General features: G+C 43.5%; 1 protein-coding gene across 2 annotated transcripts; it reads left to right on the top strand.

Annotated features, from left to right (window-relative positions):
- Window positions 1-65: 65 nt before the first annotated feature.
- Window positions 66-27,216, top strand: LOC109898395 (zinc finger protein 652-like). 2 transcript variants are annotated; one of them, XM_020493358.2, is made up of 6 exons: window positions 66-406; window positions 7,826-9,346; window positions 9,888-10,035; window positions 11,823-11,938; window positions 21,951-22,095; window positions 23,365-27,216. In XM_020493358.2, exons 2-6 carry the CDS (start codon window positions 8,345-8,347, stop codon window positions 23,967-23,969), a joined length of 2,016 nt encoding a protein of 671 aa, XP_020348947.1. In that variant the 5' UTR covers window positions 66-406; window positions 7,826-8,344; the 3' UTR covers window positions 23,970-27,216. The 2 variants fall into 2 exon arrangements, with proteins under 2 accessions (XP_020348947.1, XP_020348948.1); XM_020493359.2 differs by having other exon boundaries at window positions 66-411.

The raw sequence follows: 27,216 nt of genomic DNA, 5'->3' as shown, positions 1-27,216 counted from the left end.
AGCTCTGGTTTTCTTATAAATTCCCGGCTAAAGATGGGGACAGACACGAGTGCGCGCATTGTGCCCTGTCTGGTTTGGAGGGGAGACGAAAAAATTGTGGCGCGCCTACCCAACCCAGACAGCGGCCTGCCTGTCAGTGCCTGGGATGAGTGAGGTCGGTAACGTAAGTGCGCGCGAGACCTTGTCTGGGCCACGTAGCGATGGATCTACAGTAGCACTGCTAACATATCAGTGTCATACATTCTAAAAATGCATTAGTACAAACATATTTGCAATTGAGCATGCAATAGGATTATCAAACAGTGGTGAACTGCAACAGTAGCTGGCTCTTTTTGTGCGTCTGCAGCACTCCAGAATCCCTTGCAACTGATTGCACGAAATGAGAAAGAGGGCGCTCTCACCGAAGGTAAGGTAAAATTTCTCTACAAGTTATTGTATATTTCATGTATTTACAAACATGACATTTGTCTACAATGCAAAGCGAATGGAGGATTTTCTTGTCTTGGTTATTATCAAGCTAGACTGCTGACAATAAACCGTCATGGAGTATGTAACGAGCTGTGCGCTATCATGCTAGGGTTTTCATCGGGAATAGGATTTTCTTTTAAAGATTCTTGTAGCTATGATTGTTAAACAATTGTATTAACAAATAATGACATGTTTAACCTTGTATACGATTTGATACTGCAATATTGTATACTGGTGTAAAATATCGGTTTAGCCGATTTATATCTGGGAGGTTTTGGGTTAAAAAAAAGTGAAAGTCGTCTGTGATTAGCTAGGATTTGCTAGCTATCGTTAGCCGTGTGCCATGGTAATTCACATTTGCTTTAGCTAGTATTATTTCTGATGAAACGGACAGTGCGTGGCGAGCTTGTTTAGCTAGGTAGATACATGCAAATAGTTTCTGTCTTCGTTAGTATGTATTTTTTCCAACCAATGTAAAATAAAAGCATCTATTTAGATAGCTAATAAATTGGCTAGCCGAACGGCCTTCCGTCCGACGGTCTTGACCAACCAACGTTTCCTTTTTGTTTAACCCTTTCTTTGCACTCATTTTTTAAAGTTGGTTGTTACCGACAAAACTGCATTCAATCGTGTAACAGTTGTTAATATGCGTTGTTTTGTAGTTTGTAGGCTTCAACTAATATAGCCATGCGTATTTGATCAATTGTTAGTATTTTGAAAATAAATCGCGGGTTGGTAAAGTTAGCGCCAAATTGACGTAGCTAGCAAGTTAACCTAGCTAGCCAGCTGGCGAAATAGCTAGCTAGGCCAGATTGATTACAAACGAAGCAGAGTTAGCGTTCGTGCTAGATCGTCTGTTATGTTTGAGAAAGAGGGCAAAGGATTGCTTTGCAGTGTGTCCGCCGTGATTTAGGCCCAGCTGCAGCCTTGCCAATTCTTGCGAAACAAAATGTCAACTTTTATTGAGACGATATGTCGGTTGTGCAGACGCTTTTATGGGGTGTCATTTGCCATGCACACGTTCGCTGTGTTGCATATAGCCTCATTTCTAAAACAACATTAGCTTCCAGTTCCTTCATAACACATCATCAGACCCAACTTCATAGATACATGTGTTTGTCAATAGTAGCTAAATGGCAAGCTCTCACGAATGACTGTGACATGTATTTTAAGGGCTTTCAGTATGTGTTTATTAGTGTTTTTACTTTAAGGTTGACAGACTTCTCACCTGTCAAAACTGAGACTCACCATGGACCATCTCATTAGCCTACGTTGTTGCATTTCATCGTCCGATCCTTCCCCCTCTTTCTTTCCTGTGTTGTCACAGAGAGGGTAGTGGTGGAAAATGTACAACAATCTCATACTTGAGTAAAAGTAAAATGCCTTAATAGAAAATGACTCAAGTAAAAGTGGAAGTCAACCAGTAAAATACTACTTGAGTAAAAGTATTTGCTTTGAAATATACTTAAGTATCAAAAGTAAATGTAATTGCTAAAATATACTTTTATGTAAAAGTGTAAATCATTTCAAATTCTTTATATTAAGCGAACCAGGTGGCATTGTTTTCTTGTTTATTTTAATTTACTTATAGCCAGGGGCACACTCCAACATTCAGACATCATTTACAAACAAAGCATGTGTTTAGTGAGTCTGCCAGATCAGAGGCAGTAGGTATGATAAGTGTGTGAATTTTGATAATTTTCCTGCCCTGCTAAGCATTCAAAAGTACTTTTGTGTATCAGGGTAAATGTATGGGGTAAACAGTATATCGTTTTCTTCAGGGATGTAATGAATTACAGATACCACAAAAAACGACTTAAGTAAAAATACTTTAAATAACTACTTAAGTACTTTACACCACTGAGAGAGGGAAAGAGTAAAAACGAAATGTAGGCCATGCATTTGGTTAGAGTTTAGGAAAGAGTGGAAGTTCAAAGCATGATCGCCTACCACTGCTGCCCTTCTATCTATACATGTAGAAAGCTTAGGCACAAATACTTACAGGGGCATGGGGCTCCCCTCCTGTGCGCAACACAGTGAGCTGGTTAAGGTCTTATGAGTTTGGAGTCAGGAATGTGAACCCTCACACATTTGCCCCAAAGGGAAAGCTCATTAAAGTCCACAGGCAGAGGGGGTGGAATTCAATGATGCAGAATAATGCATTGAAACTAAACCTCTGGGAAGGATTCACCTGACACACTTTGATGCATACCCTCGACATGGCACTATCTACATAAAGTTGCGATTACCATCTGCACATGATTTGAGCCCATCTTGCAGATACTTTAGATAGAAAAAAAAAATAAACAACTAATTGACCAATGTCAGTTCAAATATTTGAATTCCATTTTGTTCTGTTTTTTTCTTCCTGTGAGCTCATTGCAGACATTGCGCAGTTTCTCTAGAGACAAATCAGATCAAGCCCGAACTGTGCGATGTAGTATGGAGTTGTAGTTTCCAACGGGCCAATATTCTACAAAGTGAGGGATAGAGAGCAGTTGCTTTGCAAGGTATCTTTAACTGAAAATACATGATCTAAGTGATTGACAGTTGGTATGCAGCAGTCATAACAGTATGCCGTATTTACTTTGAAGAAATAGTGATTGTTGTCAAACTGCGTAGGCAGCAGCTCTATAGAGATGAGATGATTTAGGATTAAATAATAGTCAACAATTAAAACAAATGTAATATACACAACATAAATATTTGATTAAAGTACTGTGAAGAAATTATGGTTAATAAGTGATAAGCAGTAATGGGTAGTCACTACCTCACTGCAACTTGTATACATTTTTTTATTCTGTGTTACAGCATTCAACTCACATAATACACAGTGCATTTAATGTATAAAGAAATAATTTAAATCGAAAACTGTTTATTTTTAATAAGCAAGCTGAAACAGGACCAACCTCAAAAAGCATGAATCGCTCAGCACTACCAAACTGGAAAAAGCGGAGTCATAAACGACCGAATTTACACTGAATTTAACCTCGACATCTGACAAGGTAATCGTACAATTACCACTGATATTGTGAAGTCTGCTCTCTTCCTGCTCACCACATCAAAGGGCCGTGCTCTCTCATTGTGAGTGAAACTCTACTGTGACTCATCTAAGTAAGGATTTTACTAAATACGAGTTGCGTAACCTCAGCTGTCCTGTGTGTGGTTGTGGAACGTTTGCACACGCTCTCTGTTTGATCATGTTAATGACCGGAACAGCACTAAGTTTGTGCAAAGTTGTCATAAGTTCTGGTCCAGTAATTTCTTTGCAAATCTTCACTGAGCAGAACGAACCCTCAGTCTTCGGTGTAAGGCATATGTTAAACTCATTCCACGGAGGGCCGAGTGTCTGCGGGTTTTCACTCCACCCTTGTACTTTATTGAATTAAGGTTACTGATTAGTAAGGAACTCCCCACACCTGGTTATGCAGGTCTTAATTGAAAAGGGAAAACCAAAAACCTGCAGACGCTCGGCCCCCCGAATGAGTTTGAAACCCTTGGTGTAAAGGTAGGCCTACATCTGCCTGCGTAGCGCATCAGGAAAGCCGTGACTCATTTGACACTCACTCCACTCAGAGGGATCATCAATGCACAGGCCTCTGTCTTCTTGACCCTGCTACATTCTTGTGCATACGCAGCTGTTAAGAGAGTACAGGGCCTATTGAATTGGTTCTGGCAGATCTAACATCACACCTGCATACGGGGCAGGAGAGTATCTGAGGGAGTTTTTAATGCTCCAGTAGGTGAGACGAGGTGCTCTATGCCGCGCAGTGCTATCCACTCCCTCCTCTTGTGGTTGTAATGCACCTAGAGCGGTCCAATTCTCAGAAAGTAAACATGCACCGGAAGAAAGGTGGTGGGTGGGGGTGTATTGTTTTGCTTTTGTCTAAATGCCTATGCATGTCTGTCCTCTGATTCTATTTAATTTAATTTATATAAAATAAAAAATTGTCCACACACAGCTGTAGGCATTCTGTTTGAGTGCTTGCATGTGTGGGCATGTGTGTATTTGAGTCGGTCTGTTCCAGAATTGTACTTCTCGCAACGTTAGTGTAGTGGATAGAGGCGGAGGTGGACCCAGAGAGTTTGGGGCTGTGTGTGGAGCTCGGCCTCAGACACTCCAGCGGCCTACAATCTGTTATTAGGGATCCTCTTTGGCTTGATCAGAATCACTCTCCACATCATCGGAACAGACCGCTTTTAGACTAGGGCTGGGAATTGCCAGGGACCTCAAGATACGATATTGTCACGATACTTAGGTACCGATACGATATGTATTGGGATTCTCACGATTAAATATGCATTCCGATTCGGTACTGCAATTTTTTTCCTTTTTTTTTCTTCCAATTTGATATTCCAAACATGTTGCTCACTATGTCTTCTGCAGAGAGACGAGAGAGCAAGAGAAAATTAGTTTTGATCAGTCATGGAAATAAAAGAACTGAAAACATGTTCACTCACTGTTTAAAAAGATGGGGGAACAAACGATTTTTAAATTTGTTTTTTTATTTGTAATAATGACAATTACAACTATACTGAATGAACACTTATTTTAAATTAATATAATACAGCAATAAAATCAATTTAGCCTCAAGTAAATAATGAAAAATGTTCCATTTGGTTTAAATAATGCAAAAACAAAGTGTTGGAGAAGAAAGTAAAAGTGCAATATGTGCTATGCGGCAGGGTAGCCTAGTGGTTAGACTGTTGGACTAGTAACCGGAAGGTTGCAAGTTCAAATCCCCGAGCTGACAATCTGCCCCTGGACAGGCAGTTAACCCACTGTTCCTAGGCCCTCATTGAAAATAAGAATTTGTTCTTAACTGTCTTGCCTAGTTAAATAAAGGTACAAATAAAAATATGTAAGAAAGCTAACGTTTCAGTTCCTTGCTGAGAACATATGAAAGCTGGTGGTTCCTTTTAACATGAGTCTTCAATATTCCCAGGTAAGAAGTTTTAGGTTGTAGTTATTTTAGAAATTATAGGACTATTTCCCTCTATATCATTTGTATTTCATTAACCTTTGACTATTGGATGTTCTTATAGGCACTTTAGTATTGCCAGTATAACAGTATAGCTTCCGCCCCTCTCCTCGCTCCTCCCTGGGCTCGAACCAGCAACACAACGACAATTAGCGCGTGCTAACTAGCTAGCCATTTCACTTCGGTTACACCAGCCTCATCTCGGGAGTTGATAAGCTTGAAGTCATAAACAATGCAATGCTTGACGCACAACGAAGAGCTGCTGTCAAAATGCACGAAAGTGCTGTTTGAATGAATGTTTACTTCTACCTACCACCGCTCAGTCCGATACTTTGGTACTTGTATGCTCAGATTATATGCAACGCAGGACACGCTAGATAATATCTAGGAATAGTATAATATCTAGTAACCATGTGTAGTTAACTAGTGATTATGATTGATTGTTTTTTATAAGATAAGTTTAATGCTAGCTAGCAACTTACCTTGTCTTACTGCATTCACGTAACAGGCAGACTCCTTGTGGAGTGCAACGAGAGAGAGGCAGGTCGTTATTGCGTTGGTGTAGTTAACTGTACGGTTGCAAGATTGGATCCCCCGAGCTGACAAGGTGAAAATCTGTTGTTCTGCCCCTGAACAAGGCAGTTAACCCACTGTTCCTAGGCCGTCATTGAAAATAAGAATGTGTTCTTAACTGACTTGCCTAGTTAAATAAAGGTATAAAAATAAAATATTTTTTTAAATCGGCGCCCAAAAATACAGATTTCCGATTGTTATGAAAACTTCAAATCGGCCCTAATTAATCGGTCAACCTAGTGTGTGTGTGTGTGTGTGTGTGTGTGTGTGTGTGTGTATACACACACACATCTTTCAAATCATTACTTGGAGTCAAAGTATCAGTAATATAGTGATATGTAACTGAACATTTTCCCCCATCACTATTGTAGACTGTCTGTAGCAGAATAGTTATGAAGTCATTGCTTGAAAGGTATAAAAGGTGTCTTCTCTAATATCACTATCTGTCTTGATTATTGCATTGATTTGAAAGCAGCTGTGGAATCTCCCTGTATTTAGTTTTGAGTTAGGGGGGGAGGTTTTGATAAGACTTGAGGTGGGTTGTAGGTGGGTTGTGACGGTTAGCCTATATTGGGCCGTTGAGCAGAGGATGTTTGTTGTTTATGAGAGAGGAAATGTTTTTTTCTAGTGGCTCTCGAAGTCGTTGCAAGTCAAGAAACCAACTCCAGTGCTGAGTCGGCGACCGTGCCCAAGGTCATTTGGGGTCAAACGTACATGTGGAAATAACAAAAAGCTTAAATTTGTAGCTATGTCCGACTTCCTAGTGTCATCTCCTCGAGCACTGTGCCTCGAGGGTCACTGCCATGACGGTGTTATAGGCGCAGGCAGTAAATGACCCCTCAAACGCCAAGTAACAAGAATAATGCAAGCGCTTCGTTTACATTTCCAAACACTCTCCTATACGCAAAATATATTTGTTCTTTGATCACATGCGCTGTGCAGGCTCCATCAATCACTCACTCACACAGAGAAGCTGATGTACAGTTTCCTGTGGTTGAGCTCGTTTACAGCTCCCATACTGTGGTTATTTTGTGCGCTGTAACTGCCACAATAGGTGGGTGGGTGGGGGTGGGTGACATTTTATAGGCGTTAAGGTAAGAGTGCAAATCATACATGCATTGAAGTAGCACACACCTTTAATTCAAGGAGTTCAAGGAGCCAACTGAAATGAGCAAATTGCTTACTTTTTCAATATGTTTGTTGAGAGAGAGGCCTACACAATTTCCAATTATCATTGCTCCGTCATTAATCGTTATTGTAAAAGAGACTGTGTTCTCAGTGACTTACCAGGCAAAGTAAATAAAGCAAAATTGTGTATTTCATACCAGTGTACGAATATTGTTATACATGGCAGGGTATTAACTGCTATTGAAATGTGAAAGCTGAGATTTAAGTATTGCGGAACTGGTGTTTTGAAAGCCGAGATGGCAGATGGGGTTTTCTGATTAAATGTGACCGTATCGTTTTTTTTTGTTTAATGATTATAATGGCATATATCAAGTCTGGTTAACAAGATGGTGAGATTGATGAAAGATGATTTGACCTGAAAGCATAAATAGATTGTGACGAGCAGGAGGAGTGTGTTTGGGGTTAAGTCCTCTCTCACGAAGCTCTGATGCGTGTGGTTTGGATGTTCACACATGCCAGTGAAACGGTTGCGGTGAAGCATGGCTCAGTCTCGGTTCACAACGCCTACCCCAGGTTGTAGTTTCACATCAGACACACTCGCTCTGAGGCAGCACCACACGCTTGTCACACAATTCAGCCTAATCTCTCGTTCTCTGTTTCTCTTGCTCTCACAGGCGGCAGATTGCAGATGGCTCCTGAAACGAGGCACAGAAGTTCTGACTGCGGCTCAAAGTCCGGCGTGAAGCTCCCCCTCAAGACGGAAGCTTAAAGGCTGAAGCTCCGACGGACAATATAACATTGACAGCCTCGAGCGAGAGACTAACCTGAGAGGCTTCATCAGCGGAGAGACCGAAACCTCAGAGGTTGAAGAGCAGACACCCCAGCTTCCAGAGAAGCTTTGAGAGTCGAGCTCAACAGAAGCCTATGGAACAAAGCTGTAGCAGAATGTCACTCGCGGTCTGTCCTCAGTCTTAAGCATGGATGCCCTGTTTGAATCTGGGTGACGCTTTCTTCCCTTCCTCCTTCCTGTCTCCTCAGTGGCGGGAGGGGTGGGGTGGGGGATTGCTTCCGTTCCCCCTGCCCCTCCTTACAACATAGCGAGGGTACTCTCACAGTTTAAGAATACCAACACTGATAACAAACCTCTGGCTGTGCTTCAACTAGCACTACTACAGTCTCCCCCTCCCTCACACATGAAATCCTGCCAGAGCCTGAAGGGAGAGGTGTCCAGCCCAGGTGGGATGTCACAGGAGGGGCGCAGAACACAGCAGGTGGCCCAGTCCTACTACCACTCCCCTGCCTCAGACCTGGACCTAGCGGGCAAGCTATACAAGCGGGAGGGCGGGGGCAAGCCTTACTCTGTGCTAGTGGACAACAAGATGGCAGCCAAGACCCCCATGGGTGACCAGACCCCCAGTCAGTTGTCCCCGCAGCTGACTGGGGGTCTGCTGTCCTCCCAGCAGCAGTACTACAGAGAGGGGACAGTAGGGCAGGAAGGGGGTGCGCAGGGATCCCAGGCAGGCAATGGGGGCACCTCCGAGGACTCTGAGGAAGAAGAGGAGGAGGAGGAGGAGTCCTTCAAGCGGGAGCAGATCATCGTGGAGGTCAACTTGAACAATCAGACACTTAACGTATCAAAGGGGGACAAGTCCGCCCCCCAAACTGATGCCTCAGAGAGACACTGCAGCGAAGAAGAAGAAGAAGAGGAGGAGGAGGAGGAGGAAGAAGAAGAAGAAGAAGAGGAGGAAGATCTGGAGGAGGAGGAGGAAGAAGAGGAGGAAGAAATAGAGAGCCGCAGAACGAGAGCCAAGCGGGTCCGGCGTGGGGTGGCCCCCGCTACCAGTCAGCCCCGGAGGAAGACCCAGTGCACCGCTCTGGGCACCACCGGCATGACCACCAGGGGCCGACGGAAGAAGACCACCCAGCCTCCCAAGAGGATGCGCCGGACTGCCAGGGAGGGCAAGGGGACCCCCTCCTCAGCTGGCTCTGCCACGGGGGATAAAGAGGATGGGGAGGAGCGGGAGACGCTGGCGTGTGAAAAGTGCCCCCGTGTCTTCAACACCCGCTGGTACCTGGAGAAGCACATGAACGTCACACACAGACGCATGCAAATCTGTGACAAGTGTGGCAAGAAGTTTGTCCTGGAGAGCGAGCTGGCCTTACACCAGCAGACTGACTGTGAAAAGAACATCCAGGTAAGGAGGAGAGCTGGTGCATGTCTCAAATGACCCCCTATTCCCTATACAGTGTACTACTTTTGACCAGAGCCATGTGGGGGGGGCCCTGGTCAAAACTAGTGCACTATGTAGGGAAAAGGGGGCCATTTGGGATGCTGCCCTGGCCTCTGCTTTTTAATTAGATGTACACTGTGTTTTTGACCTGAGCAATCAAAAGGAGTCCATTGAATAGGTACTTTGGTTGGGTACAGTTACGTACCAGGTACAGTGAAATTAAAATCTCAGTTTGTCATCAAGGCCAGATTTCTGGGATTTGAAGGATGTAAGAAAAGATTTGTCCAGCAGAGGGAATCGGAGCGTTAGGAACCAGCCTAGACAGATACTGTTACAGCAGTGTGGGAAATACCATCTGCAGCCTGCAGACACAGGGATTGTCTCAGCTGCTTCCTCCTGTTCTTGGATTCTGTCAGGGTGTATCGGGGTAATCAATGTCACAAAACAACAACAGTCATCACCCGTTTCTTAATGCATTATCTGTGTGTGGTGTTCTGCTGCTCAGTGCGTCTCCTGCAACAAGTCTTTCAAGAAGCTGTGGTCGCTGCACGAGCACATCAAGATCGTGCACGGCTACGCTGAGAAGAAGTTTGCCTGTGAGATCTGTGACAAGAAGTTCTACACGATGGCTCATGTCCGCAAGCACATGGTTGGTAGGTGGACTCCAGTTTGTCTATTCCTGCTCTTCCTGGTAACTCCCAAATGTCCCTAATAGGATATGCAGTGCCTTACAAAAGTATTCATACCCCTTGGATTTCTTCACATTTTGTTGTTACAAAGTGGGATTAAAATGGATTTAATTTCAATTTGTCAACAATTTACTCAAAATACTCTGTCAAAGTTGAATAAAATGTGTACATTTTTTATTTATTTTAATGTATAAGTTAAAAAATATTGTTGTTGCATAAGTATTCAGCTCCCTGAGTCGATACATGTTAGAAACACCTTTGGCAGCGATTACAGCTGTGAGTTGTTTTGGCTAAGTCTCTAAGAGCTTTACACACCTTTTATTGTGCAATATTAGCCCATTATTCTTCTCATAATTCTTCAAGCTCTGTCAAGATGTTGCAGATCATGGCCAGACAGCCATTTCTAAAGTCTTGCCATAGATTTTCCAAGTAGATTTAAGTCAACTGTCCCATGGCCACTCAGGAAAATTCACTGTCTTCTTCGTAATCAACTCCAGTGTATATTTGGCCTTGTGTTGTAGGTTATTGTCCTGCTGAAATTTGAATTCCTCTCCCAGTTTCTGGTGTAAAGCGGACTGAATCAAGTTTTCCTCTAAGAGTTTGTGCTTAGCTCCACCCCGTTTCTTTTTTATCTCGAAAACCTCTCCAGTATTTGCCGATGGCAAGCATACCCATACCATGATGCAGCCACCACCATGCTTGTAAATAAAGAGGCAGTTACTCAGTGATGTATTGAATTTTCCCCCAAACATAAGGCTTTGCATTTAGGCCATAAAGTGTATTGATTTGCAGGATTTCTTTACTGTCCTGTAGCATACGAGATGCATGTTTTGGAATATTTGTGTTCTTCTTTTCATTCTGTCATTTAAGTCATTGTTGTGGAGCCACTACAATGTTGTTGAGCCATCTTCAGTTTTCTCCCATCACTGCCATTGAACTCTGTAATGGTTTCAATATCACCAGGGTAACATCCCTGAGCAGTTTCATTCCTGTCCTGCTGCTCAGTTCAGAATGGATGACTGTATCTTTGATGTGTTTGGGTGGTTTAATACATCATCCACAGCACAATGATTAACTTGGCCATGCTTAAAGATATATATTCAATGTCTGATTTGTTATTGTTACCCATCTACCAATCACTGCCCTTCTTTATGAGGCGTTTGAAAAGCTCCCTGGTCTTTGTAGTTGAATCTGTAGCTTGAAATTCAGTACTTGACTGAGGGACCTTACATATGTGGTATGTATGGGGGACAGAGGAAGGGTTAGTCATTTAAAAATCATATCAACCCCTATTATTTCACACTGTGAGTCCATGTAACTTGTGTGATTTGTTAAGCCACAGTTTACTCCTGAACTCATTTAGGCTTGTCTAAACAAAGGGGCTGAATACTTAGGCAACTACTATATTTGAGTTATCTACATGGAATTATTCTTCCACTTTGACATTAGAGTATGTTGGGTAGATTTTTGACAATTTAAATCCATTTTACTCCCACTTTGTAACATTCAAATGTGAGGAAATGAAAGGGGTAGGCATACTTTTGCAGGGCTCTGTACATCCATCTCAATTGGAAGGAACTCACTCGCTTGCCTGTCTTGCTCTTTCGTGGAGCTACATTCAGATCGCTCTCTTTTATTGAGAGAGAATAAATACTCTTCACTTTTGAGCATCATGAAACTTAACGCCCCAATATCTGTCCCCTGTCCCTCTGGTAGTTGTCCTCCTTTAACCTGTTCATTTCTCTCTGCAGCTCACACTAAGGACATGCCGTTCACCTGTGAGACCTGTGGCAAGTCGTTCAAGCGCAGCATGTCCCTGAAGGTTCACTCGCTGCAGCACTCTGGGGAGAAGCCCTTCCGCTGTGAGGTGAGCTGTTTAGACTTGCAGTCGCACTGTCCTTCCCACACTCAAACACAGACTGAAACAGAAGATTTATTTCACTTTATAGAGTATTGGAAGAGATGGCGACAAAAACAAAAAGAAAATCAATCCAAAACTGTGGCTTGAAAGCATAATGAAGATGTTTATTAAAATCATCATGGTTCCCTTCAAAATCAGAAATGAAAGGTGACAACAAAACACAAATGTTTCGGCCTCGGGCCATCAGTCGGAATGGTCGGCTGGCACGTCTGGCTTCTGTTTCAAGAATAATTGTATGTCACATGATCAAGCAAGAACGCATCAGAACGTCTATGTATCAGTACCTAGTACAATAGAATGCATGATCTAGATTATATACAAAAGCGAACAGAGAAATGTCATCAAATATTGCTTTTACATATACCATGGGATCATTTCCTCAGAATATACTGTATAACACAGGATTGTAATAGAGTAGGGTGCTAGAGAGACCACTAGATGGGGGTAGGAAACACCGATAAGTGGCAATATACCAGTTACAGAAACCCTTCAATAACACATCTTCATTCATGCATGATGGATGGAGATCTTTTAAATAGAACATCCACCTGCATTCGGTCTGGAGAAGATTAAGTTCAAGATTACTTTATAGAGTGTATACTTTTTTTTCCTCATGAATATTTGCGTTATAAGGACAGTGTTTAACAGAGAATTAATAGTATTCATGTCAATGTATCATATTTGTTTTAGAATGCTTAAATATTGACTTCTAGCTGGTGAGGTTTGACTTGCTAACTCAGACAGACTGGGCAGGATTTAGACAACTATGGGGTTGTTTGAACAGAAGAATATGGCCTCTTGTACTGTGACTGCTCCAAAATGGTGATTACTGTTGAACCAAGGCACACTTGACTACATATAAACTATCCCTAAATGTTTACGGTCACACAGTTGTAGCAACGGCTAGCTGGTGTAAGCAACCAGGTCTAGATGCAACATGTCCATGTCAAACATTAGCAGACCATGAATACACATGGTGTACAGAATAACTGGAATAAAAATACACACGGGTGAAGTTGGATTATTTTGGACTGTGTACTTTTTTTAAAAGACCCAGTGCAGTCAACTCCATTTTTTCTGTGTTTTGTGTAATATTGTTGTACGACAGCTGATGAAACTAACACTGTAAAAGTGAAAACATTTGATAGGTGTTAATTCCTAATAGTAAAAAAAAAAAATCAACCAGCAACTATCTACATAGGACCTTCCAATCAGTGGAGCCCTATACTACGAATCAGGTTTGAGCAGTTAGAGAGCTAACTCTGAGTTCAACTCGGGATAACCAGTACAATGAGGCTCACCAAGGTACATTTCTATGGCAAGGAATCCTTCATAACTACCTGCCCCAGGTCAAGTAACTCCATTTATACTGAATGTCTGAGCTGCGAGTTAAGGACCAATAAATTCAGATTCCTTCCCTCTCGCATCATCCCCTTCATGTGAGGAAGACGACTGAATATTCAATTGTAATGTTAAAATTCCTATCACGTTCCACATTTTAGTAATGACAGAATGCATTTGAAACCTCACACAGTAAACTTTTTGTATGACTTAATACAATTATTTTATTGCTAGGAGTGGGAGGTGCTTATGCTTTGAAAAGCACAGCAAAGCCGGCATTAACAATAAGTAATCAAATAAAAACAGCACTTTTAAAAGCCCGTTTCGGACCATAGCCTGCTACATTTGCAGTACAACATTTCTTTCAATTCGAATTTGGCACAAATTAAAATGTGGTACCGACTCGCCCATGGATTGATGTTTCAGCATGGTCTCAATGAAGAGTTCGGCATTTACTAGCCATGTGTGACATTTACACGCAGTTATAAGCCTGCCAGAGTTAGTGGCAGGTGGACGAGCAATATCCACCATCGTAGTATGGATTAAGCCTGAGCTTGAATGTGAAGCTAACTGAAGCTGGCTAGCCTTAGAAGACCCTGAGTAGATCTAGCTTCCTTCGTAGTATACCCTTCAAGTGGATGCATGGATGGAGTTTTGGTTTGCCTGGTGACATCACTAGGTGGTATAAGTTAATAGACCAATAAGAGTTCCAACGTTCGCTAATATACAAGATGGCGCTGAGGAACATGTCTGACGTTTTACATTCTCCCAACCAATTGTGCTATTTTGTTCTTTTTTTGTGTGTGTTTTGTGTAACTTCTTTTTTTAATGTCGCTGCTACCGTTTCTTATGACTGAAAATAACTTCTGGACATCAGAACAGCGATTACTCAACGCGGAAGAAACGTTTTCCTTTGGCGGGTCCTTCGAGATGGATGTCCTGCTTTCACTGGAACAGGCCTTTTGCATGAAGAAAAAGGTGCCACAGATCGGTCAGCCTTCTGAGAATCCGTAGGTGAGCGAGTGGGCTCCCACTGCCATCCATTCTTCTTGCTAGCATGCAATCATTGGAGGGTGGAATGACCTGATGACCTACGATTGCTACGATTGGGATTGTCCTACCAACAGGACGTTTGGGACTGTGGCATCTTGTGTTTCGCCGAGACGTGGCTGAACGACGATACGGACAATATAGAGCTAGCGGGATTTTCCATGCACCTGCAGAACAGAGACTACCTCTGGTAAGACGAGGGGTGGGGGTGTGTGTCTATTTGTCAATAACAGCTGGTGCGCAATGTCTAATATTAAAGAAGTCTCAAGGTTTTGCTCGCCGGAGGTAGAGTACCTTATGATAAGCTGTAGACAACACTATCTACAAAGAGTTCTCATCTATATTACTCATAGCCGTTTATTTACCACCACAGAACGAGGCTGGCATTAAGACCGCTCTCAACCAACTTTATAACGCCATGGGCAAGGGAGAGGGTGCTCACCCAGAAGCGGCACTCCTGGTGGCCGGGGACTTTGATACGGGAAAACTTACATCCTAGACCGCCTTTACTCCACACACAGAGATGCATACAAAGCTCTCCCCTACCCTCCATTTGTCAAATCTGACAATAATTCTATCCTCCTGATTCCCGCTTACAAGCGGAAACTAGAGCAGGAAGTTCCAGTGACTCATTCAATACGGAAGTGGTCATATGACGCGGATGCTACACTACAGGACTGTTTTTCTGGCGCAGACTGGGGTGTGTTCCGGGATTCATCCAATGGCATTGAGGAGTACACCACCTCAGTCATCGGCTTCATCAATAAGTGCATCGATGACGTCGTCCCCACAGTGACTACGTACATGTCCCAACCAGAAGCCATGGATTGCAGGCAACATCCGCATCGAGCTAAAGGCTAGAGCTGCCGCTTTCAAGGAGCAGGAGACTAATCCGGATGCTTATAGGTCCCGCTGTGCCCTCGGACGAGCAATTGGGCAAGCAAAGCGTCAATACAGGATTAACTTTGAATCCTACTACACCGGCTCTGATGCTCGTCAGATGTGGCAGGGCTGGAAAACTATTACGGACTACAAAGGGAAACCCAGGCGCGAGCTGCTCAGTGGCGTGAGCCTGCCAGATGAGCCTAATGCCTTTTATGCTCACTTTGAAGCAATTAACCCTGAAGCATGCACAAGAGCATCAGCTGTTCTGAATGACTGTGTGATAACACTCTCGGTAGCCGATGTGATCAAAACTTTTGTGCAGGACAGCATTCACGAAGTTGCTGGGCCAAACGGATTGCCAGGACGTGTACTCAAAGCATTTGCGGACCAAGTGTCACTGACATTTTCAACCTCTCCCTGACTGCGTCTGTAATACCTACATGTTTCAAGCAGACCACCATAGTCCCTGTACCCAAGGAGGTGAAGGTGACCTGCCTAAATAATTACCGCCCCGTGGCACTCAAGTCAGTAGTCATGAAGTGCTTTGAAAGGCTGGTCATGGCTCACATCAACAGCATCCTCCCTGACTCCAATTCACATACCGCCCCAACAGAACCAGAGATGTCTCAATCGCACTCCATACTGCCCTTTCTCACCTGGACAAAAGGAACACCTATGCGAGAATGCTGTTCGTTGACTGCAGCTCAACGTTCAGCACCTGGGTGCCCACGAAGCTCATCACTAAGTTAAGGACTCTGCGACTGAACAACTCCCTCTGCAACTGGATCCTCGATTTCCTGATGGGCCACCCCCAAGTGGTAAAAGTAGGCAACAACACGTCTGACACTCTGATCTTCAGCACTGGGGCCCCTCGGGTGTGTACTTAGTCCCCTCCTGTATTCCCTGTTCACCCACGACTGCTTGGCCAAATATGACTCCAACACCATCATTAAGTTTGCTGACGACACAACAGTGGTGGGCCTGATAACCACCGACGATGATTAGATGGCCTATAGGGAGGAGAACTGGCAGTGTGGTGCCATGATAACAACCTCTTCCTCAATGTGAGCAAGACAAAGGAGCTGATCGTGGACTACAGGAAAAGGCGGGCCGAACAGGCCCCCATTAACATTGACAGGGCTGTAGTGGAGCGGGTCGAGAGTTTCAAGTTCCTTGGTGTCCACATCAACAATGAGCTATCATGGTCCAAGCACACCAAGACAGTCGTGAAGAGGGCATGACAAAACCTTTTCCCCTTTTGGAGACTAAATATTTTGCATGGGTCCCCAGATCCTCAAAAGGTTCTGCAGCTGCACCATCGAGAGCATCCTGACCAGTTACATGGTACATGGTTGCCTGGTATGGCAACTGCTCGGCATCTGACCATAAGGCGCTACAGAGGGTACGGCCCAGTACATCACTGGGGTCAAGCTTTCTGCCACCCAGAACCTATACAATGGGCGGTGTCAGAGGAAAACCCATAAAATTGTCAGAGACAAGACTGTTATAGACTGTTTTCTCTGCTACTGCACTGCAAGCAGTACCAGAGCGCTAAGTCTAGGACCAAAAGGCTCCTCAACAGCTTCTACCCCCAAGCCATAAGCCTGCTGAAAAATTTAATAAATCGTATTGTGTTACTTTTTTATTTTAGTCTACTTGGTAAATATTTTCTTAACTCTTCTTCTTGAACTGCACTTTTGGTTAAGGGCTTGTAAGTAAGCATTTCACCTTAAAGTCTACACTTGTTGTATTTGGCACGTGACAAATAAAGTTTGATTTGATTAAGTGATAATGCCCGAGAAGCCTGTGTTTGGAGGATATATTGGCACGGGTGTTGTTCGTCGAGGGCTGGCAAAACAGTTCCAAATAGAGTTCGACCGATTTCGGCATGGCCGATTGAATTGGGGCCGATTTCAAGTTTTCATAACAATCGGTAATCAGCATTTTTGGACACCAATTATGGCTGATTACATTGCATTCCACAAGGAAACTGCGTGGCAGGCTGATCACATGTTACGTGCGTGCAGCAAGGCGCAAAGGTATGTTGCTAGCTAGCATTAAACTTATCTTATAAAAAAACTATCAATCTTCACATAATCACTAGTTAACTACACATGGTTGATGATATTACTAGGTTAACTATCTTGTCCTGTGTTGCATATAATCAATGCGGTGCCTGTTAATTTATCATTGAATCACAGCCTACTTCGCCAAATGGGGGATGATTTAACAAAAGCACATTCGTCAAAAAAGCACAATTGTTGCACGAATGAACCTAACCATAAACAGCAATGCCTTTCTTAAAATCAATACACAGAAGTATATTTTTTTTAATCTGCATATTTAGTTAAAAACATTCATGTTAGCAGGCAATATTAACTAGAGAAATTGCCACTTGCATTCATCGCAAGCAGTCAGGGTATATGCAACAGTTTGGGCCGCCTGGCTCGTTGCGAACTAATTTGCCAGAATTTTACATAATTATGACATAACATTGAAGGTTATGCAATGTAACAGCAATATTTAGTCTTAGGGTTTCCACCCGTCTAATCAAATACGGAACGGTTCCGTATTTCACTGAAAGAATAAACGTTTTGTTTCGAAATGATAGTTTCCGGATTTGACCATATTAATGACCAACGACTCGTATTTCTGTGTTTAATATATTATAATTAAGTCTATGATTTGATAGAGCAGTCTGACTGAGCGGTGGTAGGCAGCAGCAGACTCGTAAGCATTCATTCAAACTCTACTGCGTTAACCAGTGGCTCTTAGCAATGCTTGAATCACAGCACTGTTTATGACTTCAAGCATATCAACTCCTGATGGAAGGTTTTCACTCAAAATCTCATGATTTTTTAAAAACCAAATTGAGCACGTTTCATTATTTATTTGAGACTAAATAGATATTATTTATGTATTATATTAAGTTAAAATAAGTGTTCATTGTTAATTCAGTATTGTTGTAATTGACAGTATTACAAATATCTATCTACCCACGCCCCGCACGCGGGGACAAAGATCGTACTTTTTGGGGAAATTTCCTCTGGTCTGATGAAACAAAAATAGAACTGTTTGGTCATAATGACCATCGTTATGTTTGGGGGGGAAAAGGGAGGCTTGCAAGCTGAAGAACACCATCCCAACCGTGAAGCACGGGGGCGGCAGCATCATGTTGTGGGGGTGCTTTGCTGCAGGAGTGACTGGTGCACTTCACAAAATAGATGGCACCATGAGGATGGAAAATTATGCGGATATATTGAAGCAACATCTGAAGACATCAGTGAGGAAGTTAAAGCTTGGTCACAAATGGTCTTCCAAATCTGGCCTTTATGGAAGAGTGGCAAGAAGAAAGCCATTTCTTAAAGATATCCATAAAAAATGTTGTTTAAAGTTTGCCACAAGCCACCTGGGAGACACACCAAACATGTGGAAGAAGGTGCTCTGGTCAGATGAAACCAAAATGGAACCTTTTGGCAACAATGCAAAACGTTATGTTTGGCGTAAAAGCAACACAGCTCATCACCCTGAACACACCATCCCCACTGTCAAACATGGTGGTGTCAGCATCATGGTTTGGGCCTGCTTTTCTTCAGCAGGGACAGGGAAGATGGTTAAAATTGATGGGAAGATGGATGGAGCCAAATACAGGACCATTCTGGAAGAAAACCTGATGGAGTCTGCAAAAGACCTGAGACTGGGATGGAGATTTGTCTTCCAACAAGACAATGATCCAAAACATAAAGCAAAATCTACAATGGAATGGTTCAAAAATAAACATATCCAGGTTTTAGAATGGCCAAGTCAAAGTCCAGACCTGAATCCAATCGAGAATCTGTGGAAAGAACTGAAAACTGCTGTTCACAAATGCTCTCCATCCAACCTCACTGAGCTCGAGCTGTTTTGCAAGGAGGAATGGGAAAAAATGTCAGTCTCTCGATGTGCAAAACTGATAGAGACATACCCCAAGCGACTTACAGCTGTAATCGCAGCAAAAGGTGGCGCTACAAAGTATTAACTTAAGGGGGCTGAATAATTTTGCACGCCCAATTTTTCAGTTTTTGATTTGTTAAAAAAGTTTGAAATATCCAATAAATGTCGTTTCACTTCATGATTGTGTCCCACTTGTTGTTGATTCTTCACAAAAAAATACAGTTTTATATCTTTATGTTTGAAGCCTGAAATGTGGCAAAAGGTTGCAAAGTTCAAGGGGGCCGAATACTTTCGCAAGGCACTGTATGTATGTATGTATACCTTCTGAATCGGCCAATTTAATCGGTATCGGCTTTTTTGGGTCCTCCAATAATCGGTATCGGCGTTGAAAAATCATAATCGGTCGACCTCTAGTTCCAATATATCCTCCAAACACCGGCTTCGAAGGCATCACTTTTATACAACGGGTTACCAACATATTCAAATTATGATTCGCTTGCTACCCAAGCCGGCTGGTCGTTCGTTCTATCAGTTCGGTTGCCAGAGACTCGGCCCAGTCGTTCAGTCTTTTTGTTCTATGTCTATGGACGCTACCCAGTCGTTCATTCTAAATGTTACATTGCCATACTGGCAGGCAACCTTCTTATCCCTAGCTAGCAAACTATGGCTAACTTACAGTCACGTCAAACAGTGCAGCCAGAATAACAACAGTAGCTGCATTTGTTTTAAGCTGTTTTCTAGTGACAATTATTTGGACACATCCATAAAAATGAGCTAATGAGGCGCAATTTCACCTGGAACATTTGCTCTCTCGTCAGGAAACTATTGTTCAGAGAATCTAGTCAACAACACAGCTAACACAATCACTTCAAACTGAAGCTGGAAAGACTGCAAACTATCTGCACTTGATCTTTTTACCTTTTCTCAATTTAAATTTCTTTGTATATATCCTTAAAATGATACCAACCGATTCATGATTTCGACTGGCTGAGAAACGCTGACTGCCTGTCTTGTCCCGACTCCTGACATGTTCTTTACTATGAGACACCTGTGGTAGCCATGCTGGTTAAGTGTTCCTTGATTCACAGTGTCACCAGCAAAGCACCCCCACACCATAGCACCACCTCCTCCATGCTTTACGGCGGGAAATACACGTGTGGAGATAATCCGTTCACCCGCACCGCGTCTCACAAAGACACGGCGGTTGGAACCATAAATCTGGACCCATTGCTCGTGTTTCTTGGCCCCAGCAAGTCGATTCTTCTTATTGGTGTCCTTTAGTGGTATCTTTGCAGCAGTTTGACCATGAAGGCCTGATTTACACAGTCTCCTTTGAAAAGTTGGTGTTGAGATGTGTCTGTTACTTGAACTCTGAAGTATTTATTTGGGCTGCAATTTCGGAGGCTGGCAAACTAATGAACTTATCCTTTGCAGCAGAGGTAACTCTGCATCTTCCTTTCCTATAGCGTTCCTCATGAGCCAGTTTCATCATCGAACTTGTTGGTTTTTGCGACTGCACTTGAAGAAACATTCAAAGTTCTTGAAATGTTCTGTATTGACTGACCTTCATGTCTTAAAGTAATGATGGACTGTCGTTTCTCTTTGCTTATTTGAGCTGTATTCTGCCATAATATGGACTTGGTCTTTTACCAAATAGGGCTATCTTCTGTATACCACCCCTACCTTGTCACAACACAACTGATTGGCTCAAATGCATTAAGAAGGAAATAAATTCCACAACTTCACTTTTAACAAGGCACACCTGTTAATTGAAATGCATTTCAGGTGACTACCTCATGAAGCTGGTCATCAAGGCAAAGGGTGGCTACTTTGAAGAATATAAAATATGTTTGACACTTTTGGTTACTACATGATTCCATATGTGTTATTTCATAGTTTTGATGTCTTCACTATTATTCTACAATGTAGAAATTAGTCAAAGTAAATCAATAAAACCCCTTGAATTTAGTAGGTGTTCTAAAACTTTTGACCGGAAGTGTACGTGCCTGTGTCGGGTCTAAACTGCCATTACAAATAATCACTTCCGTGTATTAAGAGCAAAGTCATTTTCAGTTTGAATATTGCGCCTTAAAAAGCCACGGTATTCCTTACAAAAATAAGCCTTTTGCGGCTTCGTTGTAACGTTTTGGAATGTTCATTCAAATCGTTCAACCGAAATTGTTACTAAATAACATGTTCGGGGGAAACAAAACCCTTGTTTGAACTCACCTCAGGTGTTCGTCTGCAAACCCAGCATTCTGGTTTAATAGAACATTCTGTAGGAAGCAGGTACCACCTCAACCTGGGTGGGCCTCTGTGTGGCCAACCACAAAGGGAAGAGGGTTGTCTGGGAATGTGTGGTTGGTTGGATTGGTGGGGCTGTGGGGGCTCCATGTGGTTAAATAAAGCACTAACCTGTCATTACATTGTTATTAAAGAGCACTGCAGACCCTGTACTGCGTAGTGAGCTGCTTCTTCCACTGCATCTGTGTTAGGTATATATTATGTTTTGTTTATGTATGTGTATATTATTATATAGTAGCCCTTATGAATTTCCATTCCAGGCATGATTGTGTATGTGCTATGTAGTCTAAATGGCTATGTCCCAACCCTATTTCCATATATAGTGCACTACTACCCCCTATGGGTCCTGGTCAAAAAGCAGTGCACTAACAAGGGAATAGGGTGCTGTTTGGGACACCCTAAATGTCTCTCTCTCTCTCTCTCTCTCTCTCTCTCCTCCCTATAGAACTGTGCCGAGAGGTTCCAGTATAAGTACCAGCTACGCTCCCACATGAGCATCCACATCGGACACAAGCAGTTCATGTGTCAGTGGTGTGGCAAGGACTTCAACATGAAGCAGTACTTTGACGAGCACATGAAAACACACACCGGTGAGACAGAGAACACACGCAGCTGTTTACACTCACACACTCACTTAGGAATTTGTTTGACACAAACGTGCAATTATAAAGCTCACCCTCAAGGACCTATTCCTATAAAAAGCCTTTTGAACTTTTTCCTGTCATCAAAATGTTTTGAAGCCAAACATTCAGACACTAGTCTTCCAATAATGTTAGAAGCCAGACTTCTTCAGTCTTCAACATTCGGAAATGCTCCCTGACCAAAGCCATCCCATTTACTGGAGAGTCTGCATGGCCCTTCAGTCTTGATCCCTAGTCAGCCAGTGAGTCACCGTAGATGCTCTATAAAAGGAAATAAACGGGGCGTCCCAGGACGAGCGGTACCGAGACCTCGCCCAGTCTACATAATGAGAGGGTGGCAAAGTATCAGTGGTGCCTCTCCTCCATGTCTACTTCTAATGACTACCCTGACGCATTCTATATTACATCTTACATTTTCTCCTCTGCCGCAGGCCTGTTCTTTTTTCAGTCTTTTTTTAAATGTAATTTCTCCCTCCCTAATGTGGGCGGATTCCCTGCACTCTGCCCTGGTGGTTATTTTTGTATGGTGTAATTATTTGACCCTCTCTCCCGGCCGCCGCTGACCAATTTGGCCTCCTGTGGTCGGAGACACACCCAGTGATGCCTTGTAATACACACTCTTCTTCTTCGTCCTTCTTTCATTCTTCTTCCCCCAAGGTTTATCCTTTCCTCTGGAACTTACCTACTTCACAGAAGTTGCAGAACATTAACAAAATGGCCCCAGTATAATTTGTCACGATTAAATTATCCACTGTCATACTGTAAATGGTTTACCGGAGCCTCTCAGGAAAAAACATGCAGCTCAGATTAAAGCCGAGAGTTGCTTTGAGTGAGCTGTGAATGAGTGTACGGGGGTGGTAACGGGCACATTGAATGAAAGGGTAATGAGAGCAGCTCTCGAATGGACAGCCGTTGTTCATTTTCACATCTCATCCCAAAGTGTGGCATCGCTGAGTGGGTGGTTAGACGGCAATGACCACTAATACTCTCCTACGGGGACCGTAACTTTGCAATCAGACAACTTCTTCATGAAGTTCAGAGCGCTTTAATCAGCACAGGACAAAGCACCCCCACAGTGTTGGCAGGTTGTGTATTATTCTTCTCATGCATGAGGTTCTGTGACGTGTGAAAGTTCAACTAATTGGGGTGATTTAGTCCCTGACTCTCCTTTTGCCTCTCTCTCGCTCTCTCCTTTCTCGCCGTCCCTGTTCCCTGCAGGAGAGAAGCCGTTCATCTGTGAGATCTGTGGGAAGAGCTTCACCAGCCGGCCCAACATGAAGCGCCACCGCCGCACCCACACAGGAGAGAAGCCCTACCCCTGCGAGTTGTGCAGCCAGCGCTTCCGCTTCTCCAACATGCTCAAGGCCCACAAGGAGAAGTGCTTCCGGGTCACCAGCCCTGTGACTCTGCAGGCCAGCAGCCTCCCCCTGCCTCTCCACCTCTCTGCCCCCTCCTCCTCTGGCCCCGGCCCGGGCCTCGCTCCCTCAGCTGCCACCACCTCTGCTCCTCTGGGCCTCAGCCCAGCAGGAGGGGCTCTTCCCCCACGCGCCCCCGTGGGACACGCCACCTTCTCCCACCTGCACATGACCTCCTCTCACCATCTCCCTCACCACCACACGTCGCAACAGCAGCAGCAGCACCACCCTGGCACGCCCCTGCAAGCACCCCCCCTCCCCCACCACCACCTGCCTGTGCCCCCTGTCTCTCCTCCCCCCGCCCTCTTCAAGAGCGAGCCCCTCACCCACTGTGGGCAGGAGGACAGCAGCTACCTGCGTTACATGGCACCGCAGGACAAGGGGCCTGGGGCCCCCCAGCATCACTGAACCCTATGTGGGCCCTGGGCTCTAGGCCTGCCTGCCACACCTCGATTACCCCCACCCCAACTCTCCCTGGCCCCTGGTGTAGAACGGCCCCTCGAATACTGATATGAACATGACACTCACAGCTCAGTACACACCAGTGTGTGTGGGAGAGCGTGAGGGATACAGACAGGTACACTTTCAGTCTACACTTTAGATAAGTGAGTGACCCACTTAGCTAAAGACCCAAGTCAACTGACACAGATTTTTACAACCTCTTTGCTCATATCTTTTCTTGTGAAAATATTCTTCGAAAATCCTGTGTTCTTAGACAACCTGCCTCCCATGGTAGAAGGCTATGTGTGTGTACCGGTATGTGAGTTATCCCTTGTTTGTGTCCATTTTATCCTCTCCACTGACAGCTGCTAATGTCATTATTCTACTAGTGGTTCCTTATCCAGGTAGCGGGTCAGAACAGATCCATTTCATCATCTTAGTCCTTCGCGTCGACTGACTTTAACAACGGTTGCACAATTCGGGGGAGTTGTAAGTCCTGGTCCTAAGGCTGACCCGTAGGATCATGGGGTCACCAAGGTCTTGTTGAATGTTTACCATCCTGGTGCCAACTGGGTCTCCCACTGTCTCTCCCTAAGGAGTTCCACACTGGCTCTACCAGCAGTAGGCCAGGAATCACTGCCATAGGTCACAGTGGGGAGGTTAGAAAACGCCTGTTAGTGCTACTACTAGTCTGTTGCAACAGAGATTCTGGTTAATTGGTGCTTTCATTGCAGTACTAGACATATTTCTTATACACAGGCTAGATCTCGTAACATCTGGAGTGTAATGTAACAGTGTGTGGGATTGGTTGTGTTGTTGTTATGCAGTTCTGGGATTTGTCTTCTTGACTGACATATACAGTCTTAGAGCTGACAAGGTCAGATGTTCCCAACAGAACAAACGTGATGAACCTGAACGTGCTGTCATGTGTATACACACACACACACTTCAAAAAGCAGTACGTCATCACTGGTCTCACTTCACACAAAATGCTTGTCAAGAGATTATTTTATTTTTTTGTCTTCTGTAATCAAAACAGTTCAAATACCGCCACTGTGACGGGTTATCACATACGACCCAACCTGGACCTCGCATGTCTCTTCTGTCTCTCTCTTTCTCTGTCTCTCGCTACTCTGTCTCTTCCCCCACTGCTGCTGCTGAGATAATACGGGTCACCCTGTAAAAGGTCATTAAAACACAAGGTTCTGACCTTTTCAGCACAACTCTTAACTGAAAAATCTGTCCTTTTTTTTCTCCCCAACCAGCCTATCTTCCACAGCTTGGTGTGGAGCAGGATACGTTTTGTTGTTGTAATGTAACGGTTTGGTCTCCTTAGTGTTACATATACTGTATAAGGTTACGCAACCATTGAGGCCCATCTCACACGTTGGCAAATAATGATGAATCAAAACATGCTGAATGTTGCCTAGATGTAGTGATACGGGCTAACGGTTGAGCAATCAAATGGGTTCTTTTCTAGTGATATTTTCTGGAAATATGCTACATTCAGTTTCAGACTGAAGAATTGTTCTCATCTCGCTCGGATCATCCTGTTGAGTGATCGGTTGGAGGATTATGTCTAAACATGCGTTTCAATTTCTGGTGTTCGATACATTTACTCAAGTTGTACATTTACTCAAAGAAAACACGTTTGCATATGTAACCTTTTAATTGTGTGAATGTCCCCACTGTCCCATTGTATGATGTTCTGACAGTCCGGTTGTTGTTCGTATTGATGAATGACCGAGAGAGATTCTGTCTTGTCAGATTGTTGGTAGTGGGTTGTAGGATGTTGTCCACCCCCCCCCCCCCCCCCCCCCCTCTTCTCAGATAAGACTGAGTGTTGAGGAGCAACGTTAAGGCGTGTGTTTGTCTCAGTAATGGCAAACTGGAACCTCTCTGGTGCTGTTGTAACAAAAGCTACCTTTACACAGTCTGGCCCAGGCCATATCCTTTCTGTCGTTCAACTCTCTGGGTCTCTCCCTCTGCACTCCCTGCTAAAGCCGTGCCATCTGTTTGAAGGGGGTTCTGAGGTTGATTTTCTACACACACACACACACACAAGAATATGTCTGACATGTTTCTGTGGATTAACACATAATGGGTATAGCATAGTGGTGGTTCAGGCTGAGTAGTGGATCAGGTTACTGTTTGTATATTGGGAGAAACTGAAGAGGAACAGTAGCATCCATTAGCAAGTCCCTGTACCACCTTGAGTTGTGGGTATTTGGCCCATTGGATTTGGTTTAACAGATGCCCACCCTCTAGAGAGCTACAACCATTCTGCCATTACTGTGGGTCTGTTAGTTGGGCCTCAGTATCAGCTTAACCATGAGTTACTTGCTGTTTTTCATGGCGTTTCAGTATGAGCCTTTTTTTCTTCTTTTTTTAACGTTCGTTTTTAAAAAGCTTTTCTATTTGTGTGTATCCTCTGCACTTTACTGCTGCGTGAGTCGCAGTGAAGGGAGGGACTGACAATGCATTGTGTGAGTGAAGTGATGTGTTGGTTCATGGAGGAGGGAGGCGGTTGGTTTGGTGAGTGGCTGTTTGAGTAAGGAAAAGGAGGAGAATCAATCTGGAGGTGGATAGCGTGGAAGGGACCAATGGCATAAGGAAATGTTTTGTTTAGTTCATATATTTGTTTTGTTTTTATTCCTGTAAGTCAATAGACTGGCTCTAATATGGACTCCCAAAGAGTGATCGAGTAGTGTTGTTCCTCCTGCTTTGGCGATTTTTACACTAGCCCCTCCCTGCTTCATCTGATCTGAAATACATTGAGGTGTTTGTCTGCCTCATATCCAGAGGTTCCTCTTTGTTGTGTAACATTTTCTCTTCCGATTTACTGTATGATTCTCCTCCTTTCATATTTGTTATATAGAATGCACTTTTGACTAAAATCCTGGCTAGTTAAGAAAAATAACAATGTATATTCTTTAAAGATGTAAAAAAAAAAATCTATATACTTTTTCCCCTCAAGTATTTTTAACCACTTAATGTAGCATTGCATATTTTATTATTGTGAGTATCTGGTACAAAATTGTGCAGCTTTATACTGTCCTGGGTTGTTTTTTTGGTGGGGGTGGGGGGGTTGTTTTGTATGTTTGTTTTTGGAGATTGAGGAGAAGTTGTAATGTTGGGCCTTTTTTTAATAATGTACATTTAACAGACTCTGCTAACTTTCAGAAGTAAAAAACGAGTAGCCATAATTATCACA

Source organism: Oncorhynchus kisutch, linkage group LG10, assembly GCF_002021735.2.
Source record: "Oncorhynchus kisutch isolate 150728-3 linkage group LG10, Okis_V2, whole genome shotgun sequence".
Taxonomy (NCBI): domain Eukaryota; kingdom Metazoa; phylum Chordata; class Actinopteri; order Salmoniformes; family Salmonidae; genus Oncorhynchus; species Oncorhynchus kisutch.
The sequence above is the reverse complement of the archived record's forward strand: the minus strand, read 5'-3'. Positions and strand labels throughout refer to the sequence as shown.

Bases quoted from the DNA above. Each gene is read 5' to 3' on its own strand.
- LOC109898395 (XM_020493358.2), top strand. From the start codon at position 8,345: ATGAAATCCTGCCAGAGCCTGAAGGGAGAGGTGTCCAGCCCAGGTGGG. The intron at 10,036-11,822 runs GTAGGTGGACTC...TTCTCTCTGCAG, and splicing joins TGTCCGCAAGCACATGGTTG to CTCACACTAAGGACATGCCG. The intron at 11,939-21,950 runs GTGAGCTGTTTA...TCCTCCCTATAG, and splicing joins AGAAGCCCTTCCGCTGTGAG to AACTGTGCCGAGAGGTTCCA.